The sequence below is a fragment of the Phyllostomus discolor genome, chromosome 2 (genome assembly GCF_004126475.2).
Source record: "Phyllostomus discolor isolate MPI-MPIP mPhyDis1 chromosome 2, mPhyDis1.pri.v3, whole genome shotgun sequence".
Lineage (NCBI taxonomy): Eukaryota > Metazoa > Chordata > Mammalia > Chiroptera > Phyllostomidae > Phyllostomus > Phyllostomus discolor.
Genome location: NC_040904.2, coordinates 205,000,575 through 205,024,141, shown reverse-complemented (window position 1 = coordinate 205,024,141; position 23,567 = coordinate 205,000,575). Strand labels below are relative to the sequence as shown.

Sequence of the window (23,567 nt, the reverse complement as noted above, 5' to 3'; positions counted from 1 at the left end):
TTGTTATCGGGGAAGACGAGGGGCCAGTTACCTTTGTTACATCCCCAACTGATGCAGAGAAAACGCAGCTGGGCAGGCCAGATGTTCTATAGTTAGGGCCGTTTATGAGGAATTTGCTTTTATTTCTTTAGGCATCCTAGCGTCTCAATGATTTGATTTGCTGGTTTTGTGCTGCAGGGAACCCATGGTGGGAGGGTGAAAACACGAGTTTAATAGTTAACTTTTATTGTCATTGTTAAAGGAGGGAATACTTAAAATGGCATCATAAACAACATCTTGGAGCCTTGTGGTGGCCTGACCCGGACAGAGCGGGAGCTTAACATTTTGTCTTAAATGACATGAAAGAATCACAGCCCAGTGTCATGTTAAGCGGGCAGCTCGGATTGGCACCACCTGCCATGCTCCCGAGGAGGAAGAGAGCCAGCTTTCCTTAAAGAAAGTTAAGGTTGCTGAACTTTGCTGGGCCATGAGGGTGGTGGCAAGCCCACGAAGTTAGGAGGGAAAAAAACCTGGATATATGGGAGCCCTGGCTGGGTGGCTCAATTAGTTGGAGCATAATCCCATATACCAAAGAAAGGTTGCGGGTTCAATTCCTGGCCAGTGCACATACCTAGGTTGCTGGATGAAGCCCAGTTGGGGCACATAATGGGAAGCGACCAAATGATATTTCTCTCTTTCTCTGTTTCTCTCCCTCCTCTTTAAAGTCAATAAAAGCATGTCCTTAGGTGAGGATTTCAAAAAAAATGTATACGGGAGTCACAGCTAGCCATCTGTGGAAACCTGTTGAAACAGAACACTGGAACCATTCTCTGACCACAGCGTTGCCATAGATTTGAACGTGCCCAGTTAAAATCGGCCATGTGTCAGGTTCAGTTTTGGGTGCCTGCTATTCCTTTCCTTTCACTTTTATTATTTTCCCTTTTTAAAAACAACGACTAAGTACAGTCGTAAGAAAGCACATTTAGAAATCCTGTGTGTAGGTGTGGACATAGACCTGGATGTAGTCTTGGTAGGTCATCACTCCTCATCTCTGCTGCTCTCTGTTCCCTAGTCCTTGTGTCAGGCGGATGCCCCAGGGTTCTGTGCAATGAGTTAATGTTCTCCTCGTGCTCACCAAGCAGACACACTACGGTTCCCTTTCTCACAGCTGGACATGGAAGTGTCCATCAAGATGAGACACTGCTTGGTGCCACCTCTTCCTGAGTTGCTGACACGTACATCATCCGAGCAATGCCACTCTGAGTGTGCTAGAGACCCGACAAAATGATCGGCTCACATACAATGTCACGTAAGGTGTTAATAAACTGTTTTAGCCAAGAGTTTTATTGCTTTATTCTACCCACTTCTTTATGTCTCGCTTCCTGGTTTGGGCCCTTTTTGAAAAAATGGTTTTGCTTCATTTTTTGCTAACCACTTCAGATCCTTTTTGGAAAGTAATGGCATATAAACAAGCAATAATTTTAAGATGGAAATAAAAGTTAACTGGGCATGAGAACCATATGCCGAGTTAACCTTTTTAAAAAAGAAACGTGGTAAATGCATTTTATAAGATTTACAATTGCCTTCCAATTTACAACATTGGCTCATGAAAAATTACAAAAATCCCCCAATTTTGAGAAGCCTACCATAATAGATTTCCTACTATTTAGGTGTATATCATAAATTCATAATTTGTGCTTTATAAGGTAATATCTATAAAACCATACATGTTGTTAGGAAATTATATTTATGTTTCCTCCAAGAACATGACCCGCAGTACATGCCAAGATCCGGTCCAATTTAGCAATGGAGTATTTCAAAAGCGTACTTGACAAAAATATTATACATAATTTCACGCAGGATGACATTTTTAATGCCCCCTGGAGATATCTGAGAACAAAGCTGGAATGCGCCAAAATCTTCAAAGGTTGCGGTCCTCTGAGAAGAACCTGGTTCACATTTGTATTTCTAAGAAGCTACTTTTATGACTCTTGAACACGCTGCCCAGAAAGCTCTGCACACATTTATGATGTTCCTGCGGCTTTGCCCGTCACACCTGCCGTGCCGCGGGGCCCCCGCACCGCACCGCTGCGAGGAAGGCCAGGCCGACTCGCTGGCTGGATGGGAATTACGAAGGGATCCTGGAAGCCTCTCCCTCTCGCTCCTCCCGTCCCCGTGTTTCCTTAGAGCCTCTTTGTTTGTTGTGTTGCCACAGGGCCAGAGAGGTTCCATTCAAATTGTTTCTGCTTCATAATGCAGAACTGTTTTACTTGCATCATTTCCCTGTTTACCTCCCTGGTGAGGATGTTGTCGCTGACGGCCCTGCAGTGTGCGGGGGTGGGATGCGAGGGGGGGTGGTTCAGGCTCACGGCTCCCCCTCGCTGTTCTCACTGCCCTCTCGCCTTTCTGAGCGAGGCCAGAGACTCGGGAGGGCTGCCCCGAAATTCTAGTCTTGGGGGACCCAAGCCACTGAAGAGCTGTGAACAGGGCTTCAGCCTCCTTCCCTTTCTTATTTTCAGTGAACAACATTGTTCTTTATAATTAATTCCTCGTCCTCCTCCCAAGTCCTCCAAGCAGAAGCTACAACAACCCACTATGGAGAGAAACTTATGGGGGGGAGCGGAAGGGCTCGTGTTCTTTCTTTTCAAAGTAGAAAACAAAACATGATTTCAGGGGCAACTATGTAAAGAACACTTGGTGATGTTCAAATCCAAACTTCCACAGACAAGGAGAACTCTCTCTAGCCGTGCACCCAACGTGAAATCAAAGCTCGATCGAATGCCAGTTACCGACAACCCTCCTTTTCAACATTCTTGGAGAATCCCGGCTCCTTAGCAGCTCCTGACAAGGCGCCACTGGGCTTGTTGGCAAGTTTCTGCCTTTGGCAGAGCACAGAGGAGGCAGCCACCTTACGGGCCCCTCGCATCTGCTCCTGTCCTCTCTGAGGTGCTCCAGCTCTGGACAGAGAGGAAACTTGAGCAGAGGAATTCATCAAGAGGCTGCTGGAATACCCACGTCAAGTTCCCTGAAAGCGGCATGCTCTCTCTTGCCTCCGGGCCTCCTCACACATTACTTCCTCTGCCTGGAACGCCTCTCACTGCTCAGCCTTCCCAGACTCTCCAAACACACCCTGACCCTTCTCCCAACCTGGCACTCGTCACATTATCCTGGAACTCGTCAGAGCCCTAACCTCCAAACTGTCAACTCCGCCAACTCCCAGGGGGCAGGGACCATGAGTCTCTTGGTTGCATCACCAGCTATCTGAACTGTTTAGCACACAGAAGCCACCAGAGGAACACTTACTGCATAAGTGGATAGATGTGTGAGTGAATGAATGGGTAACAGACAACATCCTAAATAGGGCGGTCTCACTCTATTTATTTGGCCTTCAACAAATATAATTGGGTTCCCAGTCTATTCTGAAAACAGTTCTGTTGTAAGCAGAATGAGGATATAACTAAGCCTGTGCTCTGAAGGTCTGGAGGGAGATTCGAACCTGGAGGGTGAGGGAAGCCAAGGTCACAGAAGACGAGTAGGGTTTTCTCAGAATGGAAGGACAGTGCTGGAGGCGGAGCTGTGAGAAGTGCTAGGGGGGAGTGCTTTAGGCTTCAGTGTGTGGCAGTGAACTCCGTGCCCCGGCGCTTGGAGGAGGCATACGCTTCAGGAAAACAAGCCCGGCGGGCAGTGTGGTAACCAGGCTGAGAGTCACTGGAGATGTCCGTGAGAGACGGGGCCGGCCTGAACCAGATGACCGTAGTTGGGTGGGAAGGAGCGGGTCAGTTCAGATCAGCAACGGAACAACTGGGCTTGGGAGGCAGGGTGGGGAATGCCAGCTCTCTCCTCCCAATACACTGCCCCCCCCCCCCTTTCCCTACCTGGGGACATGCTAGCCCAGGCTCTCTTTGCAGTCCCATGAGGCTTTGTGACCAAGCCCTGGGCCATGCAATATAAGTAGAAGTGACAAGTGCCACCTTCAGGCCAGGGCTTGACAAAGCCCCAAGGCAGAGGTCTTCAAAATGTGGGGGCATCAGAAAGCAGAAAAGGCTTGCCCCACAAGCCTCCAGGTGTGGAGGTGGGGGGGCTTGCTAGGCAAACTGCTGGGCCCCACCCTAGAGTTCCTGACACAGCGGGCCTGCAGTGGGACCTGTCAATGAGCATTTCTAACAAGGTCTCAGGAGATGCTGAGATTGCTGGCCCGTGGACCACACTTTGAGAACCACTGCCCCGGGGGATGGGGGAGCCCACTACCGAAGGAGCGTGCACCTCCAAATGGCTGCACTACAGAGAGCCCGCTCTCTGACCCAGACACCCTGCCAGCACTGTTTGCAAGCATGAGATAGATTTCTGCTGTGTTAACTCCACCTATGTTTGGGTCTGTTTGTTACAGTAGCTTAGCCAATCCTAATACAGGAGTGGAGAGCGAGGGAAAATTTGAGCTGATTCCTAGATTTGGTGCTTGGGTAACCGGGGCAATAGAGAAGCAGGTTGGGATGGAAAGATAGTGAATTAATTATCACAGTCATACTAAGCCCTCCACTCCACAAAGACTGGCCTGTTCACCTGCCCCGCCACCGTCCTGGGCCCATCGGGCAGAAGGCGGTCTCTGCCTTTGTTGCTGTGTACCCACCCTTCCCCGTTTGCTGAGTCCTCCATGTTTTCTAAGGCTGTCAGTGACTCTGCCCCAAAGGCTTTTCTCCTGCCTGCCAGTGTCCAGGCGGGAAGGAAACGGCTTCTCCCTCTAGGCTCCTGCGCCATTCCCAGGGGCAGCCCGAGTTCTGGAGACCTTAATCTCCACAGCCCCTTCTGCCCGGCTGCACGCCACCAGCAACAAGGCACTTCGGCCTTTCCTGCCTCATCTGACTGCAACCATGTCATCTAGTCTGGAGATACACACACACACACACACACACACACTTTATTACTGCATATTAGCTGCGCTCACTGAACACTTCATGTTCAATATATCGTTTCCACAAGTCTTGTGAGCAAGGACATTTGTTGAACTGAGTAAAGGAATGTATTTATGTCTACTATTGGCTACGGTGCCCAGGACAAGGAATTGAACCTTTCCAGCCCGTACGACTCTCTCATGGGCCTGTGACATTTCAGCCAAAGCTCACAGGTCTCCGAAATGGCCCTACACGCCCCCACCCTCGTGGGGGCTCACCCTGTCCTCTGCCCGGAAGGCCCTTCTGCTACACCCTCGTCAAAGTCAAGTTCCAGCTCAAATCCTCCTCCTCCCCAGTGAGGCCTCTCGTGACACCGCTGACCAGGCAGAAGCCCCGCCTCCTCGGGGCGGCGCAGCACCTGGCCACGCCTCCTCATTCCCTGTCTCGCGATGGCTGTTGTGCCGCCGCGTGTGTGGCTTGCTGCCCGCCCCGCTTTCCGAGATGTGAACCACAGACAGCTCGCTTTCTTGTTTCCAAGAATGGCTGTGTGTGAATTCACGTTTTGTATCATTTTAATCATGTTAATGGCTTAGGTTTGGGGGGGGGGGAATGGAGATTTTATCATGTACTTCATCTGCCAAGCTGAAAGCAGAAGCATAAAGAATATGTACCAACAAATAAATGAGTAACTGCCAAGTCATCTACAAATCCAGGAAAATACTCAGGCTCTGGACTTAACGGGGGTCGGGGGAGGGGGGACTGGAGGGAAGAACGTTTTCCCAGAAAGCTCTTGCTTTAGACACCGACCCCCCACTCAAAGCCTCGAGGGCCCCCGTTACCTGTGGTGCTGAGGCCGGTGTACTCGGGGGACGGGTTGCTGACCGGGGAGGGGGGGTGTGGCACTTCCACGGACGTGGCCGACTTCGCCGGAGAAAAGGACGGCACCGGCGAAGGGGTTGGCGGGGCGGCGTCCGTCAAGATGATCTCTTCGCGGACTTCTGCTACGGGCAGAGGAAAGGGCAGGTTCTCAGGGCCCAAGGTCAGGGCGCGTTGTCCTTAAGGGGCTTAAAAAAGGAAATACACTTTCTAATGTATTTCTGTGTCACGTAAAGCCCTTCGTGGGTTTCCCACGAGGCAATTCCCAATTGCCACACGCCCACTCTAAAGAAAAGGACATCGCGTTCTAAAGGAGGAAAGGTGTCACACCACTTGGCCGGCTCGCCGCAGCGCCATCCTTCGGGACACAGAGCTGCAGAGGCGGGGAGCCTGGAAGTGAGGATACAGACTCAAGGGCCCAGGGGGGCCCCGCCGGCTTACCAGTGCTCCCTTCGCCCTTCATGGCTCGCATGAGCTCGTTGGCCCGCTCCTGGCAGTGCAGGGACTCCAGCAGGTAGAGCACGTAGTCGTCAAACATCAAGTGAATCAGGTGAAACGACCCTGGCGAGAGGAGATCGAAACGGAAGGGTGAGTCCTGCCGGCTCCCGTACGCCCCACCTCCCGGTCCACGGCACGGGTTACACTGTGTGCTCCTGCTCTGTTCTCTCTTCGGGACACGCACTCTCCCCCCCCCCCTCCCCGCTCAGTGAGGCTCTCCGCAGGGGGACAGGCTGCTCTCCTCTGCGTATCCGCAACCTAATCGAGCGCTTAGCGTAGGTAAGGGTCATTCACACTTTGTGGTAATGGAGCCTTGCCCTCGCTCAGTCTATTAGTATGACACCATCAGAGATGGCACCTGTGGAGCCAGCTGTCCCAGTGCCTCTGAGCTCCCCCATATGCACTGGCCTCATCATCCTCTGAGCACCTCGTTCAGTCTTATTTTTTTTAAGATTTTATTTATTTTTGGAGAGAGGGGAAGGTGGGGAGAAAGGGAGGGAGAGAAACACTGATGTGCAAGAGAAACATCGGATCCGCTGCTTCTTGCACACCCCCAGCTGGGGACTCGGCCCACAACCCACGCATGTGCCCTGAGTGGGAATTGAACGGCTAATCTTTCAGTTTGCAGGGTGGTGCACAACCCACTGAGCCACACCAGCCAGGGCTCGCTCAGTCTTATTTCCTCCACCAGCACACCACCTTAATTCCCGGACTGGACTTTAAGGGAGTCCGTGGCAGGAACATCACCTTCTAGTTCATCGGTATCTGCCAATTACCTAGTTCTAGGAGGAGAACTGAAATTTTAAGTTTACAATGGCCGAATTATTTCCTTAAATGTTTCTAAGACCTTCATTTAGCACATGGTTCTCAGAAAAAGTATTACATTGAAATGTATTTTGGTATTTTCAAGTGGTTCTCTCCATTTTCAATTTACAGTAAGCTCTTCCTTTCAAAGGGATGTGAACAATAACTTTACCAGATTTTCCAGTGCCGGTCCCTGTGCTCAAAGCTGTGTATTCTCTGATGTAATCTCTGCAACCACCCTGCAGGGTAGGTGTTTCTTATGCCTATTTTGCAAGTCAAGTGCTTGTGCAAGATGACACAATTAATAAATAATATATTATTCCCAAACCACCTTTTCTTCCATGTCATGCTCCACCGGGCCGTGGAGTGGCCCATGTACGGTAGGCGCTCAGTCACTGCTGCCGTCGAGGCCTCCTGAAGGCCAGAGTCAGGGACAGGGGCCGAGCCTTCGCCTCCAGCCCCTGCTCCCAGCTCCCATGGGCCCCCTCCACGCAGGCATCCTGCTGTCCCGTGGGGTGTCCCCAACTCACCTACCTCCCTACGAGCTCCCCCTCTTTTCCTATTTTCCTTGAGGGGGAGGAGAGTTTTATTCCCCCAAATATGCTCTTTTGGGTGATAGTGATTGTTATAAGCTAGTTATTTTTAAGAAGCAGAAGACTCAGGAAGAAACCTTTGACATATTGGCCCCGGGAGGGCTATTTGAGTTGTGAGCTATATGCCCTTTCGAGTCTCAGAACAAAAGGTGACAGAGACCAGATAGGGGCTTTGGGGTGACTCCTCCTGGGTGGAATTTATTTTATCCTTAATTGCGCCTGGCTTAGGTACATCCCCCACCCCACACCCTTCTTCTCAGATAGATTGATTATTGTGGCCTAGGAAAGCTACGGAGGAAAGCCTTTGGCTTCCCTCTGAGGCCTCTGGATGCCCAGCAGGCCGTGTGCATCTATACCTTTCCCTGCTCTCTCCGGAGCCAGACGTACCACCCATGCTTGTGCCCACAGGGCTGCAGGCCAAAGGCCCCCATCCTGTTCCTTCTGCACATTCTTCCTCCACCCCCTGGGGGGGCTGTGTCTGTTTTTCAAACCCACTTGGAATTTAGCAAGGTTCAGGTTTTGCTGAGTCACTGTGAGATGCTGTCTCCAAAACTAAACTTTCCATCCACTTCCCCAAAATGGGACTTTTGAATCACTGATGAAGTACAGCATTATGGGTAATTGCATGGGTGCTGGATCAAACCACCCAGGTTGAGATCCAGCTCTGCCACTTAGTAACTGGGACCTTAGATGAGTTACTCTTTGTAAACGTTAAGAACAAATTAAGTTGTTTATTGAGGCCTTGCTCTGTGGCAGGCACTATGTTTAACAACTGTAGATTTGCTGCTGCAGTTAATCCTCAGTACAATTGTATGAGATGAGTGACACTCTCCTTTTGCAAAGGAGGAAATCGAAGCTTACAGTGTTAAAATGGCAATGTGATTGTCCAATGTCACACAGTTATTACGTGGCAGAACGGGACTTGAACCCATGACTGTCTAATTCTGTAATTGTTCTTCAGTTATTCTGCAACTTGGCCCTCTAAAAGGGAGGTAGTAAAATCTATGTTACAGAAATACCACGATGAGAAAAAGTACACACTAGGTGCTTACTACATGGTAACTATCGTTCTTATCTCTAAGGTCTCTTTTGCTTCTAATGTTCTAAGATCCTGTAACTCTTTTGTTTATAGTCAAAGAAGTCAAAAGATAGCATCGACTCCTTCAAAGGAAACTATCTTCAAAACCAAGAGATATGTGCTGAGGTGTTGCTCTGCATCAACAAGCATGGAAAGAAACATACTAGGACACAATGAATTACAATGGAGAAATGGAGGCTAGACGATAAAAATGGGCTTAGACTGGCTTTAACACAGGCAGGCACCTTAGGCATCATCTCTATAACCCTCCTGTTTTGTAAGACAAGGAAACGAAGATCTGCTGAGGAGAAGGAACTTGCCTAGGGCCACGCTGCTAGAGAACTTCAGATCTGGGCTTAGGGATGGTGCTCACCTGGGGCTCCAAGCTCTCTTCCATAAGGGCCCTGATCGTTACCCGTTACCCCGTGGGTCTGAAGACTTTCAGTCGTCTCTCAAACAAATTTGTAGAGCTGCTGCTTCCTGCCTTCTCTGGTGCTAAGCGCTCTGAGCAGAAAGGACACAGAGAGCTTCACAGCCCCTGACTCCACAAAAGCTACAGTGTCCTTAGTGAGCAGAAATCAATCATTAAGATTACTGGGCAGCAAACAGATCAGTGCCAGAGTGTCCTGACCACGGGTGCAGTGCAAACAGAGAAGGGGAAAGTGACAAGGAGACACAGAAGGACTGGAGAGGAGGGAGGGTGGGGACAGCGGGGCCAGAGGGTGTGGGGGGGGGGGGGCAGAGGGACCCGGGAGAGGAAGAGAAAAACATCCAAGACAGAGTCCAATGGGACAAAGGTGATTATAGTGAACACCCCTGCCTTATTTCTCTCCTTACCACTCATCACCATTTGTTGTACTGTATATTCAACTCCTCATTGTTATCTAGTGCCTTCCTCCACTAGACTGTATGCTCCATAGATGCAGGGGTTTTTATCTGTTTTCCCCCCATTTCCCTATACCCAGTGTCTAGGAGAGTGCCAGGCACACTGTAGAGGCTCCGTGAATATTTGGTTAGATGACTGGATCACATGGGCAAGCACTGACCACTGAGCACATGCACTGTGCTACGCTCTTTTAATTTTCCAGCACCGTGAAGAAGATATTATTGTCTTCAACTGATACATGGGGAAGCGGAAGCTCGGAGGGTTTAAATAACTTGCCTAAAGTCACAGAGCTAGTGAGCATCAGAGCCTGTTATGAAAAAGTATTAGGATAGAGACAAAAAGCGATTTGTTTTGCTGTTGTTGTTATGTGTTACGTTATGTTGTTAACATAATTAATTGCATGTTATAGAATCAAAGCTTTTCTCTTTTTTTCTTGTGAAAAATTCCAAACATGTGGAAAGGTATAGGGAATTTTAAAATGAACACCAGTGTACTCACTGCCTGGCTTTATTTAGTATTCCAGGACCTGAGCGTTCCCTAACTAGTCCTTGAAGATTCTCTTCCCACCACCCATGTGGTATTGTTTCCTAGAGTTTGGTTTGACCCTTTGTAAACACATGAAATTAGTTTTCAAATTAGAATCAATAGTTAATTGAATTTGTTGACAAATTTAAGAATTTCTCTCATCTTAAAATGGGGTCCTTAGGCCCTGGCTGGCGTAGCTCAGTGGATTGAGTGAGGGCTGCGAACCAAAGCATTGCAGGTTCGATTCCCAGTCAGGGTACATGCCTGGGTTGCAGGCCATGACCCCCAGTAACTGCACATTGATGTTTCTCTCTCTCTCTCTCTCTCTCTCTCTTTCTCTCTCTCTCTCTCCCTCCCTCCCTTCCCTCTCTAAAAATAAATAAAATCTTTTTTAAAAAATGGGGCCCTCAAATGCTCTGACATTCCGCCCAGGGGGAGTCTGGGGCTACACACCCCCTTCGGCCGCAGCAGGCTCATGACTGTTCTGACCAACGGTGTGGAGGAAGCGGCCCTGCGTAACTTCTAAGGTTGGGTCATAAAAGGCAGTGCGGCTCTCTGGCGGCTTGGAATGCTCACCGTGGGGCCCTGAGCTCACCCGCTGCATTATTTAGCGGTTCGAAAGCCACCAGGCTGTGAGGAAACTAAGCCGCATGCAAGGGTCACCCGAGGGCACCTTGTTCTGCAGCCCCGGACGTCACATTGGCCCAGCGCAGGCACCAGACACGCGGGTGAAGATGCCTGCAGCTGTCGGCTCACTACCAGCTTCTGAGACTCCCCATCCAAGGCCCCAGACATCGCAGAGCAGGGAAAACGTCCCTACTGCGCCCTGTCCAGGTTCCTGACCCCCAGAACCCATAAGCACAGTAAGAAAATGATTGTTTTAAGCAACTAAGCTTTGGGGCAATTTGCCACACAGCAAAATGAACTAGAACATCATTGCTTCTTATACTCCAGACCCTCGCTGTGGCTTTCCTGTCCCTCTGGCTGACATGAATTCTTTAGTGTTTTTCTTTTTTTAAGTGGAGATCTATGGGCGCCAAGTCCCTTATCTTTGTGGATCTCTGAATACGTCTCCACTTTGCCCTCACTCTTGAATAATGGTTGACAGTTCTTTGTTCTCAACACTTAAAAGATAGCATGCCATTGTCTTCTGGTACCACTTGTGACTCACGATAGTCTAATTACTGTTCCTTTTTCTCATAGCTTTAACTTTTTTAAACAAAACCCATCGATATGGATTTTTTAAAACCATCGCTGAGGACCAAATGAATCTGTCCAGCCTTTTTGTCCATGCACCTGGGCCCAGAGTGTGTGTCTGAACTGTGGCCACCGGAAAAGGACAGGTCTCGTGGTCGGGCAGATTGAATTGTGAAGCAGAGCCCTACCACTTGCCCTGTTAATCTGGGGCAAGAACATTCTCTGAGCTCTCTTCCGTCCCTCCCCGCTGAAAGGCCCCTGTTACTGTCTGTCTGCCTTGCAGAGTTCACGTGCGAGTGAAATGGTAGTACATGCTTCCTACGCCTGTGTCATAGCGAGTGCCACTGTCCTGTCTGTGCATCACGTTCTGTCACATGGAGGGCAGGAGTAGGGGACCTCAACAGTGGTTGTGAGAATTAAATCAGAGCGCCTAATATCACGTGTCACGTGTGCTAGGCTCTCCGTGGATGTTACTTTGTTTCCGTTAGTAGTGTTTCACTGGAGAAAGGAGAGACGGTGGCCGAGAGAAGTCCACGGGCAAGCCCCTCCCCTCCCTGGGCCCCTGTCCCCTCTCCTGCAAACAGGGAGAGCAGTTTCGGCTTCCTGGTGCTCGGTGGGGGCCGTGAGCAACACTTCTGACACCAGGCCCCTGCCACGTAGCAGGTCCTGGGTAAGACAGCCAGGTGGGCCCTCCAGCCGAGTGAGTGAACTTCGCTGCTAGACCTGAAAACAAGTGTGTAAAAAAGTGGAAACCTGGGGAATGATGTGCGATCCTGCTCCCTCGGCCCTCAGACCCAGGACTGCTTTCAAACTGTTTCGTGCCCAAGTAGCTCTGGGAACCCTCACTGCCTTCCAGCTGCCCCTGAGAAACCAGGGGCAACAGGCGAAACCCCAGAGCGAGAGGGCAGAGGCACCTGCACTGACTGGGCGTCCAGGGGCCTAAGAGCTGAAATCAGAGCAGGCGGCTGACAATATGTTGTCTTTTTTTTTAATAAAAATTCTATAATTTCCTCAGCCTTCTAGGACTGAAAGCTCACTGCCTGCTAGCCGACCTCTGCTGACTAATTTTGCTAGAAACTGCCGTTCGCAGCAAAGAGAGAAAGTCTAGCTGCTTTAGCTCATGGTGTGGGCTCTTCCGGTGCCAAGGAACCGGGGAGGAAAGAGTGGAAGGGAATTAAGGAGAAGAAAGCGGCCAACTGCCTCTGACAGAGGCTGTTCTGGGGAGAAGGGACAGAGCCCCCATGGGCCCACCGTCGTGTCCGCACGAACACTGTGATGGTCAGCCTGGTGCTCCGGCACACGGCCCCTGCGCCACGCACGGCGCCCAGGGTCGTGGGGGAGTGATAAGATGCTCGGAGCTGGCCCTGGTGGCTGGGGGAGGGGCCAGGGAACAGAGGGCTCTTTTTGCTAATTAGCTGTTTTTATACAGGGAACACATGACCCAAACACAACCACCAACTGTGTCTTTGACATATACAGGCAGAAAGGGGGAGCTGGGCTTTTGTCTGCTGCAAATTCTTTCAACTTGCCTGTCACCCCAAGCTGCAGAACTCCACAATGAGTCGGATGAGTGGGAGCATTTCAGATAGTTTGCAAAACGGACTTGGAAGCAGGTATTTCAACCCGTTCGGGGTCGAAAAATACTGTGAAAGAGATACTGGGTTGCTATCTCTTTCTCTCCTTTTCTAAAAGGTCTGCAACCATTTTTGCCATTTGCCTGAGTTTCCAGTATATCCCCAAACTGTGTGCAGCTCAGAAAGAAAGAAGCACATTTTAAGGGGCAATATTTCTTAGTAATAAATGCAGCCCATTCATAAAAAACCCTAATTGTTTTACTGCCCAAACTGCCTTTATCAGATTGCCTGTTAACTTAGTAAAAACACATGAGTTTCAAAGAACACTGTAGTGAATTACTCTCCCTGTTGAAAGAAGGGTACCTGGTAACATACATAGTCACTTTAAGAATCAGCAAGTTGATTAAAATAAAAGGCAGTGCAAGAAAAAGAGGGTCGCTCCGTGGGTGAGTATCCATGTGTGATACTGTTGATTCTCTGATTTTGAAAAAGTGAAAAAAATCTCAAATATTTTTCAACCACCCGCTTAACTGCAAGCAGCTCTGCACCAATGATTTTCCCAGAGCCAGAGGCAACATGTGTGAACATTAACTGCGCTGAACTGGAAGTCATCAGAGTGCCGCGCCTGGTGGCACTGGCCACGTAGCAGTCAGCAGGGCATTTCCACACGCAGCCCAAAGCGCCCGCGGCCACGGTGCGGGCAGGTTCGGGGACCTTCCCTACGCCGAGATGAAAGAAATCCACCACAAAACGCGGCCGCAATTGGGTAAACACAGTCTTTCACGGACGGAGCTGTTTAGAAGAAATAGCGCCTTCTTTGTTTCACCCCATATTCACTGGGTTGTATAGCACAACTGGAAAACGGTGACAAGGCCATACAAAGCTCGATGGAAAAGTGTCAAATTAAACCCCGAGCAAACCCCAGAGCTGATTGGCTTAATTGGAGATAATGAGAAGCGAAACCACATCTCTACTTGCAAAGTAAAATAGAGAGCTGAAGCAATTACCCAGAAAATTTACCAACAGCCCTTTGCCCGAATATCTACAAAACCGAGGCCCAAGTAGTTTGAGGTTTCCCATGTCTGAGGATGCCTTCAAGTCCCCCCCTCACTTTGTGAATGATGACCGGGACTCAATGCATCCTCCCATCCTCCATTCTTTCCCAGGAGAAGCAGAACACTGTCCCACGAGGTGGCACGGCAGTCACCCCGAGTCAGGGAGTAGGTTCCCGCCCGCAGAGACCGGCACAAGCACCCCAGGGCAGATTCCAAGTCCTGTATACTGGAGAATAGTAGCTGAGGACCTGGGGTAGGGGTGTCTCCTGGGGGTGAGGAAAGCCTGAGGGGTCAGTGAAACAAGAGGAAATTGAATGAGAGGTCCTCTTCCAGGGACCAGATGGGGGCACGTTTGTAAGGAAAACTCTAGACAGCCTACCCATTGCTGGAGTGCCCACCAGGCCATTTGCAAATGCTCGGACTCAGGGCTTCGTCATGAGCTGTCAGAGGCAGAGCGGACTGCAGGGTCCTGCAAGACAGTCCTGCGGAGGCAGCGATCTCTGGGCACATCCAGCAGACGGGGAGCACAGACCCTGCCCCTCATTCCTCCCTAAGCTCAAACACTGCCTGTGTTCTCCTTTCCAGGCTTGTATACATCACCTGGAACACTTCACAGCATCACCTCTCTCCCTAAAAGGTCTAAGAATACGGTGTCCTCCCAGAACAGATACATGTCAGGGTAATGTCCCCGTGGTCCCAGAGACAGTAAGAAAGGCTGCGGCTGACTCCGAGAGGTGGCCTCAATGCACAGAGCCCGGAGGAAAGAAGTGTGGGGACTCGGGGAGGGCTGGGGTGGCCTTACCGAAGCTGGGGGCACTGTGCAAGGTCATGTCCCGGATCACCCTGGTGCCGAAACAGGACCACATCAAGAGGAACTGCTGGGCCACTTTCCTCAGGGACCCTTGTCTCTTGGCAGCCACCTACAAGAAAGTGAATGCCTTTAACAGGGGTGGACCGGAGCTTTCATTTATCGCTGTCTTTGGAAATTGACAGGAAGGCTTACGGAAGGTCTCCGAGTTCCAAGTCTAGAGCAACGGTTTTCAACTTTGTTTGGATCAGTGAGAAAACACACTTTAGAAAATGAAATCTTTTGTCAAGGCCCAACGTACATAACAGACACCAGAGATGCTGACCAGGCTGAATCAGGGGAGGAAGACTCAGGGTGTGGCCTCCTACAGGAGGCCCCCGTCCCCTCCTGAGGGGTCCCAGCCTCACCTCACAACCCTGGGGCATGGTAGCTGCTGAGGAACATTCAGGTGGTGCACTGTGGGGCACTACACTACCCAGGTGCCACGAAGGTAAAGGACGGGCTGCACTCCCCAGGGCTGCCCCGCCCCTCCCCTCCCCTCCCGCTCGCCAACCTTCACGACGCAGCGGTCCACCATGGTGTCCAGCCACTCGATGTAGGACTCGATGGGAGACTGCTCCTCCAGCAGGTGGTCAAACTCCTGATATACTGCCAAACAAAGGAGAGCCCCACCGTCACCGCGCCGTGTGCAAACAGAGACGCACCTTCTCAAAGAAACGGAGGAGCAAAACTGAATGAATGAAAACTCCGAAGCCTCAGCAGGGCATTCGAGGCTTTAGGTAACATGCCCCAACTTACCTGTCTGGGCTCACCCTCCTTGCCTGTGAACGCCTTCAACCCTGGCCACCCCTCACTCCTTCTCGTGCCCCCGAGTCCTGCTTTTGCAGGCACTGCCCTCTGCTTGGACCGCTGGGTTCTTAATGGCCCAGGCGAAATGACCCTTTCTACCCTATTCACGGGCCCCTGCCAGCAGAGCCGATCACTCCCCTGCACACGTCCATAGCACTTTATTTCCTGTGTTCTGCCTTTATCATGCTGCTCATCCTACTGTGCTACAGCCGGAGCACGCGTGTGTGGGTGTGTGTGGGTGTGTGTGCCTCCTGCTCTCCTTCCGCTGTCCTTTGCAGCCGTGACGCCGCTGCTCCCCAGGGCGTGCTGGCTCATGTGAGCGGATGGGCTCCCTGTGGCTCCCTTGCTGTCGGCCCCTGGTAGGGCACATCCGATCATTCAAACAGCATATCTTGACGTATATAACGCGCACCCATGGTTTTTGTGCGCATCATCCACAGGATTGTTATACCCATCGGATATAACCATAGTACCCATGTATAATGTGCATCCTTAGTTTTCCCTCAAAAATTTGGGCAACAAAGTGCGCACTGTACACAGCAAAATACGGTATTTCTAAACCACAGCTATGCTGGGCAGTAACCCAACCAGCTTCTCAGTGCTCAGCTTAAGTACCACTGATTACTACACTTAAGTAGTAGATGCTTAATAAATATTTGTGGAGTGAAGGAAGTAATCACTGTGCCCTCAGTTTTTGCATGAGTAAAAGGCAGGTAATTGTCCCACTGTACAACCTGTCTCCAGCTGTGAGTCAAATAACTGAACTAAGACGTGCTTTGCAATCAGTGGAGCACCATGGGAAATAGACACTTCTCTGTGGTGGTCTCCAGTTTGAAACATCTCTTTTCAATACATTTTTGTGTGCATGTGTTTGTATGTGGAGCTCAATAAATAAAACCACAATTCAAGATCCATACATGCCTATAGTTTTCATTTGTCTGAGCAATTATTTTATTTTCCTATTTCACCGGAACGGCCCAGTTGCCCTGTTTTACTTAGTTCACAGCTGCTACAGGAGGTCAGCTTCCAGGACCACCAGAAGGTCCTAACACTGCAGAATGAGAAGCGGCTTTCACAGTCCATTTAGGGGCTCCTGGCCAAGATGGAGGCGTAGGTAAAAGCAAAAACGCAACTAGACTACAAAACAAATATCACCTAGACTCATCAGAAAACTGAGCTGTATGGGAGTCTGACAACTATGGAATTAAAAAAGCCACATTCTTCCAAACGTGTAGGGGAGTGGAGATGCAGAGACACGTGGAGAGGTGTGGAGACATGGAACAGGCAGCCCCACACCCACGTGTGGTAGGTAGAAATCAGGGGGGATACACCTCAGGAGCCAGGGATCCCAGCCCCGCATCTGACCACTCAGCCCAGGGTTCCAGCACCAGGAAGATAAGTCCCCATAATTCCGGCTGTAAAAACTAGTAGGGGATGGGGCAGCAGAAGAAACTGGGGGGTTCTCAGGAGTCTCCTCTTAAAGAGCCCACAGTGGACTTAGGACTTGTGCAGACTCACTCCCTCTGGGCTTCAGCACCAGGGCAAAGCGGGAAGGGCATCAGTGGCACACAGGGAGAAAGTGAAGAGTCTGGCATCAGAGTGAGTGCCAGGAGACAGCTTCCTCCTAGACAGAACTCCGGAGGCCAGGCAGCTGCACTATCCCCTCTCCGAGCCCTCCCCCACACAGAGCCACAGAGCTGTGACACGGGTTACCTCGCCCTGGCGATTACCTCAGGCTCCACCCCATCCGACTTGCCAGGGTGCTTGTTTACAATAGGCCACACTACTAAGACAGGGAGTCAAAGCAGAAAAAAACACAGGGAAGCTGCCAAAATGAGGAGACAAAGAAATATGGCCCAAATGAAAGAACAGAATGAAATTCCAGGAAAAGAACTACACAAAATGGAGATAAGCAATCTATCAGATGCAGGATTCAAAACACTGGCTATTAGGATGCTAAAGGAACTCATGGGGTACTTGAACATCATGAAAAAGACCCAGGCAGACATGAAATTCACATCAAGTGAAATAAAGAGGAATATACAGGGAACCAACAGTGGAGCAGATGAAGCCAAGAATCAAATCAATGATTTGGAACATAAGGCAGAAAAAATCACTCAATCAGAACAGCAAGAAGAAAAAACAATCCCTCCCCTCCAAAAAAAAAAAAAAGAAGATGATAGCCTAAGGAATCTCTGGGACATCTTCAAACATAGCATATTTGAATCATAGGGGTGCCAGAAAGAGAAGAGAAAGAGCAAGAAATTGAAAACTAATTTGAAAAAAAATAATGGAAATTTCCCTAATTTGGTGAAGGAAACAGACATACAAGTCCAGGAAGCACAGAGAGTCCCAAACAAGATGGACCCAAAGAGGAACACACCAAGACACATCATAATTAATATGCCAAAGGTTAAAGATAAAGAAAGAATCTTTGAGCGTGGGCTGGGAACCAAAGTGTCCCAGGTTTGATTCCCAGCCAGGGTACATTCCTGGGTTGCAGGCCATAACCCCCAGCAACCGCACATTGATGTGTGTGTCTCTCTCTCTATCTCCCTCCCTTCCCTCCCTAAAAATAAATAAATAAATAAATAAATAAAATCTTTTAAAAAAAAAAAGAAAGAATCTTAAAAACAGCAAGAGAAAAGTAGAGAGTTACCTACAAAGGAGTTCCCATAAGACTGTCAGCTGATTTCTCAGAAGAAACTTTGCAGGCAAGAAGGGACTGGCAAGAAGTATTCAAAGTGATGAAAAGCAAGGACCTACATCCAAGATTGCTCTATCCAGCAAAGCTTTCATTTAGAATGGAAGGGCAGATAAAGTGCTTTCAAGATAAGATCAAGCTAAAGGAGTTCATCATCACCAAGCTACTATTATATGAAATGTTAAAGGAACTCATTTAAGAAAAAGAAGATGATCAAAACTATGAACATTAAAATGACAATAAATTCACAACTATTAAGAACTGAATCTAAAAAACAAACCAAGCAAACAAGCAGAACAGGAACAGAATCATAGATATGGAAATCATTTGGAGGGTTATCAGCTTGGAGGGGGAAAGGGGAGAATGGGGAAAAAATGCAGGGATTAAGGAGTACAAACTGGTAGGTACAGAATAGCCAGGGGGATGTTAAGAACAGTATAGGAAATGGAGAAGCCAAAGAACTTACATGCATGACTTACAGGAATGAACTAAGTGGGGGGATTGCTGGAGGAATGGGGGTACCAGGTGGAGAGGGGCAAAGAGGGAAAAATTGGGACAACTTTAATATCATTATCAATAAAATATATTAAAAAACAAAAGTCCATTTACTTGATCTGCCTTGTTTTATAGATGAGGAAGCTAGGTCCTAACGAGGTGGAACGACCCACTCACAAGTCAGAGGGTGCGTCCGTGACGCAGCAGGGAGGGACTAGAACCCAGGTCTCTGAGTTTCTCATTGGTTGGTTGTTCTTTCACTCTTTGTAGCACTGTTTCTCATTGGTTGGTTGTTCTTTCACTCTTTGTAACACTGTGTGTCTGAGGGACAGTGCTTCAATCAGCGATGATGATGGTGGTGGCAAAACAATCACTCGGTGCTTGCCACGTGCCAGGCACTCTTCTAAAAGCGTTACGTGGACACACTCACTTAACCTTTGCCGATCCCAGGAACGTGCATGTCATGAGACCAGAGTCTGCAACTGCGTGGTATGCAGGAGTTTCCCAGGTGCCTTTTTAGTGTCCCAGTGTTCGCTGAGTGAATGGATGAGCCACCCGAGGAGGTAGGCACTCTTAGTACCCCCTCCCACATTTTACAAATGAGGAAACAGGCACTGTGAAACGAGTAACTTTCCAGAGGTTCAGAGCTGGTGAATGGCGGAAGCAAGTTTAAAACACAGCCAGACTCCAGTGCATGCCTTCCAGCCACCTCGTGTCCTAGCGCTACACTGTGTGCCAGGCAGGGGCGCACAGCGTCCCCGTTCCAGCCCTCTGCATCACCCCCCTTCCACGGATCTGGAGGCTGAGTCACGGTGCACCCGAGGCAGGGTTTGGAGCCCAGCCCCACGCTCTCACCATGCTCAAGTCCCAGCGTGCACTCTTCAGCTGAAGGTAAGCAGAGCGTTCCCAGGTAGGACCCACATCCCGGGTGTGGTGGTGACCCCCTAAGGCAGGAACCCGCGGTTGTGTCACCTGGTTGTAAGGAAAGGAGAGTGCACCACACAGCTGCACCTGAGCCTGCTCAAACTTTGGCCCGGCTCCCTGTGCTCAGGGACCATCTCCCAGCCGCCGGGAGGGGCAGGGATGACACCCCAGTGCCAGGCCATCTGCCTTCAGACCCGCTGCCCTTCCCGCAGCCCCCTCTCCCTGGAACTGCATCCTCTTCTGTGTCCTCTTCGGTAAGACGGGACATACTCGTAATTGCTTGTGCAACTTCTGGTTCTCCATTAGCCCAGCTCCCCCCACGGGAAGGGCAGTGTCCATCTTATTCACCGCTCCTTGCCCAGCATCTACCACAGTGCCTAACCCGGGACGGGCACTCAGCAAGCACCAGCTGGGCTGAGCTGAACTGCATCACTCCTGTCCTCTAGAAGAAGAACACAGCCACACCCTCCACGGGCACCATTCCGCCTCAGGCCTGAGAGAGCTGGAGGAGCAAGCCCGCAAGGCTGTTTAGTGGAGGGGCGGCCACGGCCCCCGGGGGACTGCAGCAGCAGAGGCTCGGCCCGCTGGTCCCTAGAGCAAGCGATGGTGATTGTGCTTTTCCCTCCAAGTCTGGGTCCCAGTTCCCTTCCCACAAAAGGTGTTGAGGGGAGAAGAGAGCTCGGCATGGTTAGCAGGACTAGGAGGTTGGGTGTTCTCGGCTCCCATACATCTGTCTGGTCTCGCACGGACATTCCTGGCACCTCCCCCACGCCCGGCCCAGGCCGAGACCCTGGGCACAAGGCCATCAGAGACACAGCCTGGGTAGTCGGGGTGCTCACAGCCGTGACTGCCACTGGCCCCCCAGCAGGGAGCAGGGGAAAGCAGAGAGGAAGCGTGACTGGAAGAACTCAGGGAGATGCGGTGACAGCACTAGTGCCTGGTGGGAAAGCTGGGACTAGGCTGGGGTCCAAGGTCCAGCTCTGCCTCCTGGGTTAACGTCCCCCAGCTCCCTGAGGCTGGGTTCTCATGCCTGCAAGGCGGGGCAATGGGAGAATCCCCCTCGTGGGGCCGATGTGGAGACCGAGAGCGTGCACACGGTGGGTCTGACACAGGGCCTGGCGGAGGGCAGGCAGTCTATAGCTGATCATTTCACCCCCGACAGTCCTGACTGGACAGCAGGCTGGGGCTGCACAGAGCAGGGAAGAAGGGCCTGAGAGGAGCTCTGGGGCTGACGAGGGGGAAGCCCCAGGGAGGGTCCACAGCGCGCACGGTTTTGCCTGTTCCCTCTGCTTTTGGAGAGCGCTCACAATGGGGGAAGGGTCTCTAACAGGAACAGCCGGGGAACCTAGTTTGCTTGTGAGCACCACGTGCTCGGACAGACTGATGCAGACAGCCTCCCCGGCATCAGTGTCGCAGCCGTACACTGGAAATGGGGGGCCTCGGGCTCTTGGCAGAACAGGCCCCTCTTCTCCGGGGTACGGCCAGTCCATAACTTCCTGCCATCAGGATCTGGGGCTCACCCCGTTCAGAAGATGAGGGCGTAGCAGCTGCTATCTCCCCCCGACCCCCATTCTCAGCACCAACCTCTGAGAGAGGTGCTGGGAGGAGTGTGGACACCCTTGTGCCCCCCTTTCCCCAGAAGCAGGAGAAAGGCAGGCCGTGCAAAGTAAGGAGGTGACGAGGACCCTGACTCGGGGTCCCCAGGCCGCAGGGTGCCCGGAGCAGCAGGCTGTGACAGGCGTTTGAGGAAGGCCAAGGGATGCACTAATGACAGTGGTGTGCTCTGGCCCTCGCCTGTCCTCTGCTGCTGAGGACAAGCCGACCACACCAGGATACTGGGAGCAGTGTTCCTGCTATCCCTGTCCACGGGCACATGAACACATGTTCGCAGAAGTAAATCACCACCCATCCCCTTCTCCAACATTGCAGGTGACCGGGAGGGTCCACCTGCCATTGGGGGGCCGATGCACTGACCCTCACTGAAAAGCAGGCAGCCTGTCGACCTGAGCCGAGGCCGACATGCCCTGAGAGGCCACAAGCTCTGTTCTCGTTTTTTCTGAAGCCCACGGAACTGTGCCTGGCACTGAGGGTGCCGTGTGAGGCTTGCTGCCTGATGACACGGGCTGCCCGGTGCTCCCACACCCACCTTCCCCAGCAATGTGGACACAGGTCCTCTTAAATCAATGAGCGCCCCCTCTGGGCTGACCCATTTAACACGAAGTACCTGTCGGGGGGGAGTCTTAGGGGAAGGACAGTGGGAATGCCACAGATATCTCCCAAGATACTTTCTCTTTCTTTCTTTAAAAAAAAAAAATCCAAACGACACAGCCCCGGTGGCACAGCTTACACTGGATGATGAGTTTCCGGTGCTCCTCGCGCGAGTCCTCCATGGTGTACAGGGTTTGCTTGGTGATGCTGTTGAGGTCCACGTTCCTCCAGTCCTCCAGCATCTGGAACGTGATGTCCGCGCTGTGGATCACCGTCCGCGACGCCTGGAACCCAACCCAGGCAACGCATTAGCTCACAGCTTGTTAGGTGAACAAGCCCCTTGGCTTCGTTTCCCTTAAGCCTTTTTAACAGATCTGCCAACGGTCATTTGCAAACTACTCTGACGTTCAGGCAAACTCAACTGCAGGGATAAGCAGGTGAGTCCGTAACTCAAAAGATCCGTATACCATTTTCTCTTGTGGCTCTCTCACACCCACCTCCCTTTCTCTACAAAAACAAACGAACAAACAAAACAACCCACGACCCCAAGGGCCCGACCCCTGCCGTTCCCAGCCCCTTTGGTCTCTATCCCGTGGAGAATGGGATGAGGCCCGGAGGTCCGTCCACTTTCCGAGGTGAGCCTGTGGGAGGGAGCTGGTGCTGAGTAGCCCCTCCGTCTTCCAGCGCCGGAGAAGCAGCACCCCCAGACCAAGGGGCGGTCCTGCTGCCCCCGGGCCTGTGATAGTCTGAACCCCGAGGATTTTGCACTGTGCATTTTCCCACGTGAATGCATCCTGAAGCCGTTTGCAGTCTGCCTTTCTGCTCCCGCCTTTTGTTTTCCATGTGGCTGTAATGACGAAAACAACTATCGATACAACTGAGATGGAGCAAAAGAGGAACTCCACCCGAGACTCGAGACTCGGTAGTTCATCGGCGTGTGCGTGCGCACGTGTCCGCACTGCAGCTGCCTCAGCAAACCCTCGGCGGAGGACTTACACTTGCCAGTGCAAACAACACTTGGGACAACAATGCTTGGAACCACCAACTTGGGAAAATATTGATAAAAGCAAAGAAAAATATTTCCAGAGCCATTTCCTTCACTTGCCCATTTCCAAAGAAGTCTTTAATGAAATGGGAAAAAAAAAAGAAGATTTCAAATACACAGGGACACGGTATGTCTCCCACTGCCTGTGAGCTTCCAGGACGAGGTCAACACTGACGATGGCTCTCACACCCAGGGTGTCTGAACACAGGGCCCTCTAGCTGAAGTCCCAGAGGCCTAGGCCACACGAACTGGGTCAGCCGAACGATAATGAAAACAAGTGTAAAGGTCTGGGATTCTGGGTTCAAGTAGGCCCAGCTTGAGTCCTGGCCTTGCTGCTGACCAGCCGAGTAACCAGGGTCAGGCAAGCGGAGTAACCTCCGTTTCCTCATCTGTGAGACGGACATGGGAGGCAACCTGCCTCTTACAGAGGGACGCTGCTGAGGATGTCTTACAATTACGTTTAGAGAGGGCACCGTTCCAAGACGGCGAGTTCAATGAAAGAGGCCGCCGCCGTTCAGGGCGTCTCTTTGCGCTGAGCACAGCGCACCCCAGGGCCTTTGCACAGGGCGTTCCTGCGGCT

At 51.1% G+C, this 23,567-nt stretch overlaps 1 protein-coding gene across 2 annotated transcripts in view; it reads right to left on the bottom strand.

The window, feature by feature from the left end:
* The window catches only part of RFX4 (regulatory factor X4), a 136,376-nt gene that overhangs the window by 18,352 nt on the left and 94,457 nt on the right, over positions 1-23,567 (bottom strand). Inside the window, exons 11-15 of one of the 2 annotated variants that reach the window (XM_036019522.1) lie at positions 22,082-22,226; positions 15,316-15,410; positions 14,757-14,874; positions 6,186-6,305; positions 5,708-5,866 (exon numbers count right to left, since the gene is read on the bottom strand). In XM_036019522.1, coding sequence (XP_035875415.1) covers positions 5,708-5,866; positions 6,186-6,305; positions 14,757-14,874; positions 15,316-15,410; positions 22,082-22,226 — 637 coding nt within the window. Of the gene's footprint in view, positions 1-5,707; positions 5,870-6,185; positions 6,306-14,756; positions 14,875-15,315; positions 15,411-22,081; positions 22,227-23,567 lie in introns of both variants that reach the window. The other variant, XM_028532325.2, reaches the window with a different exon arrangement.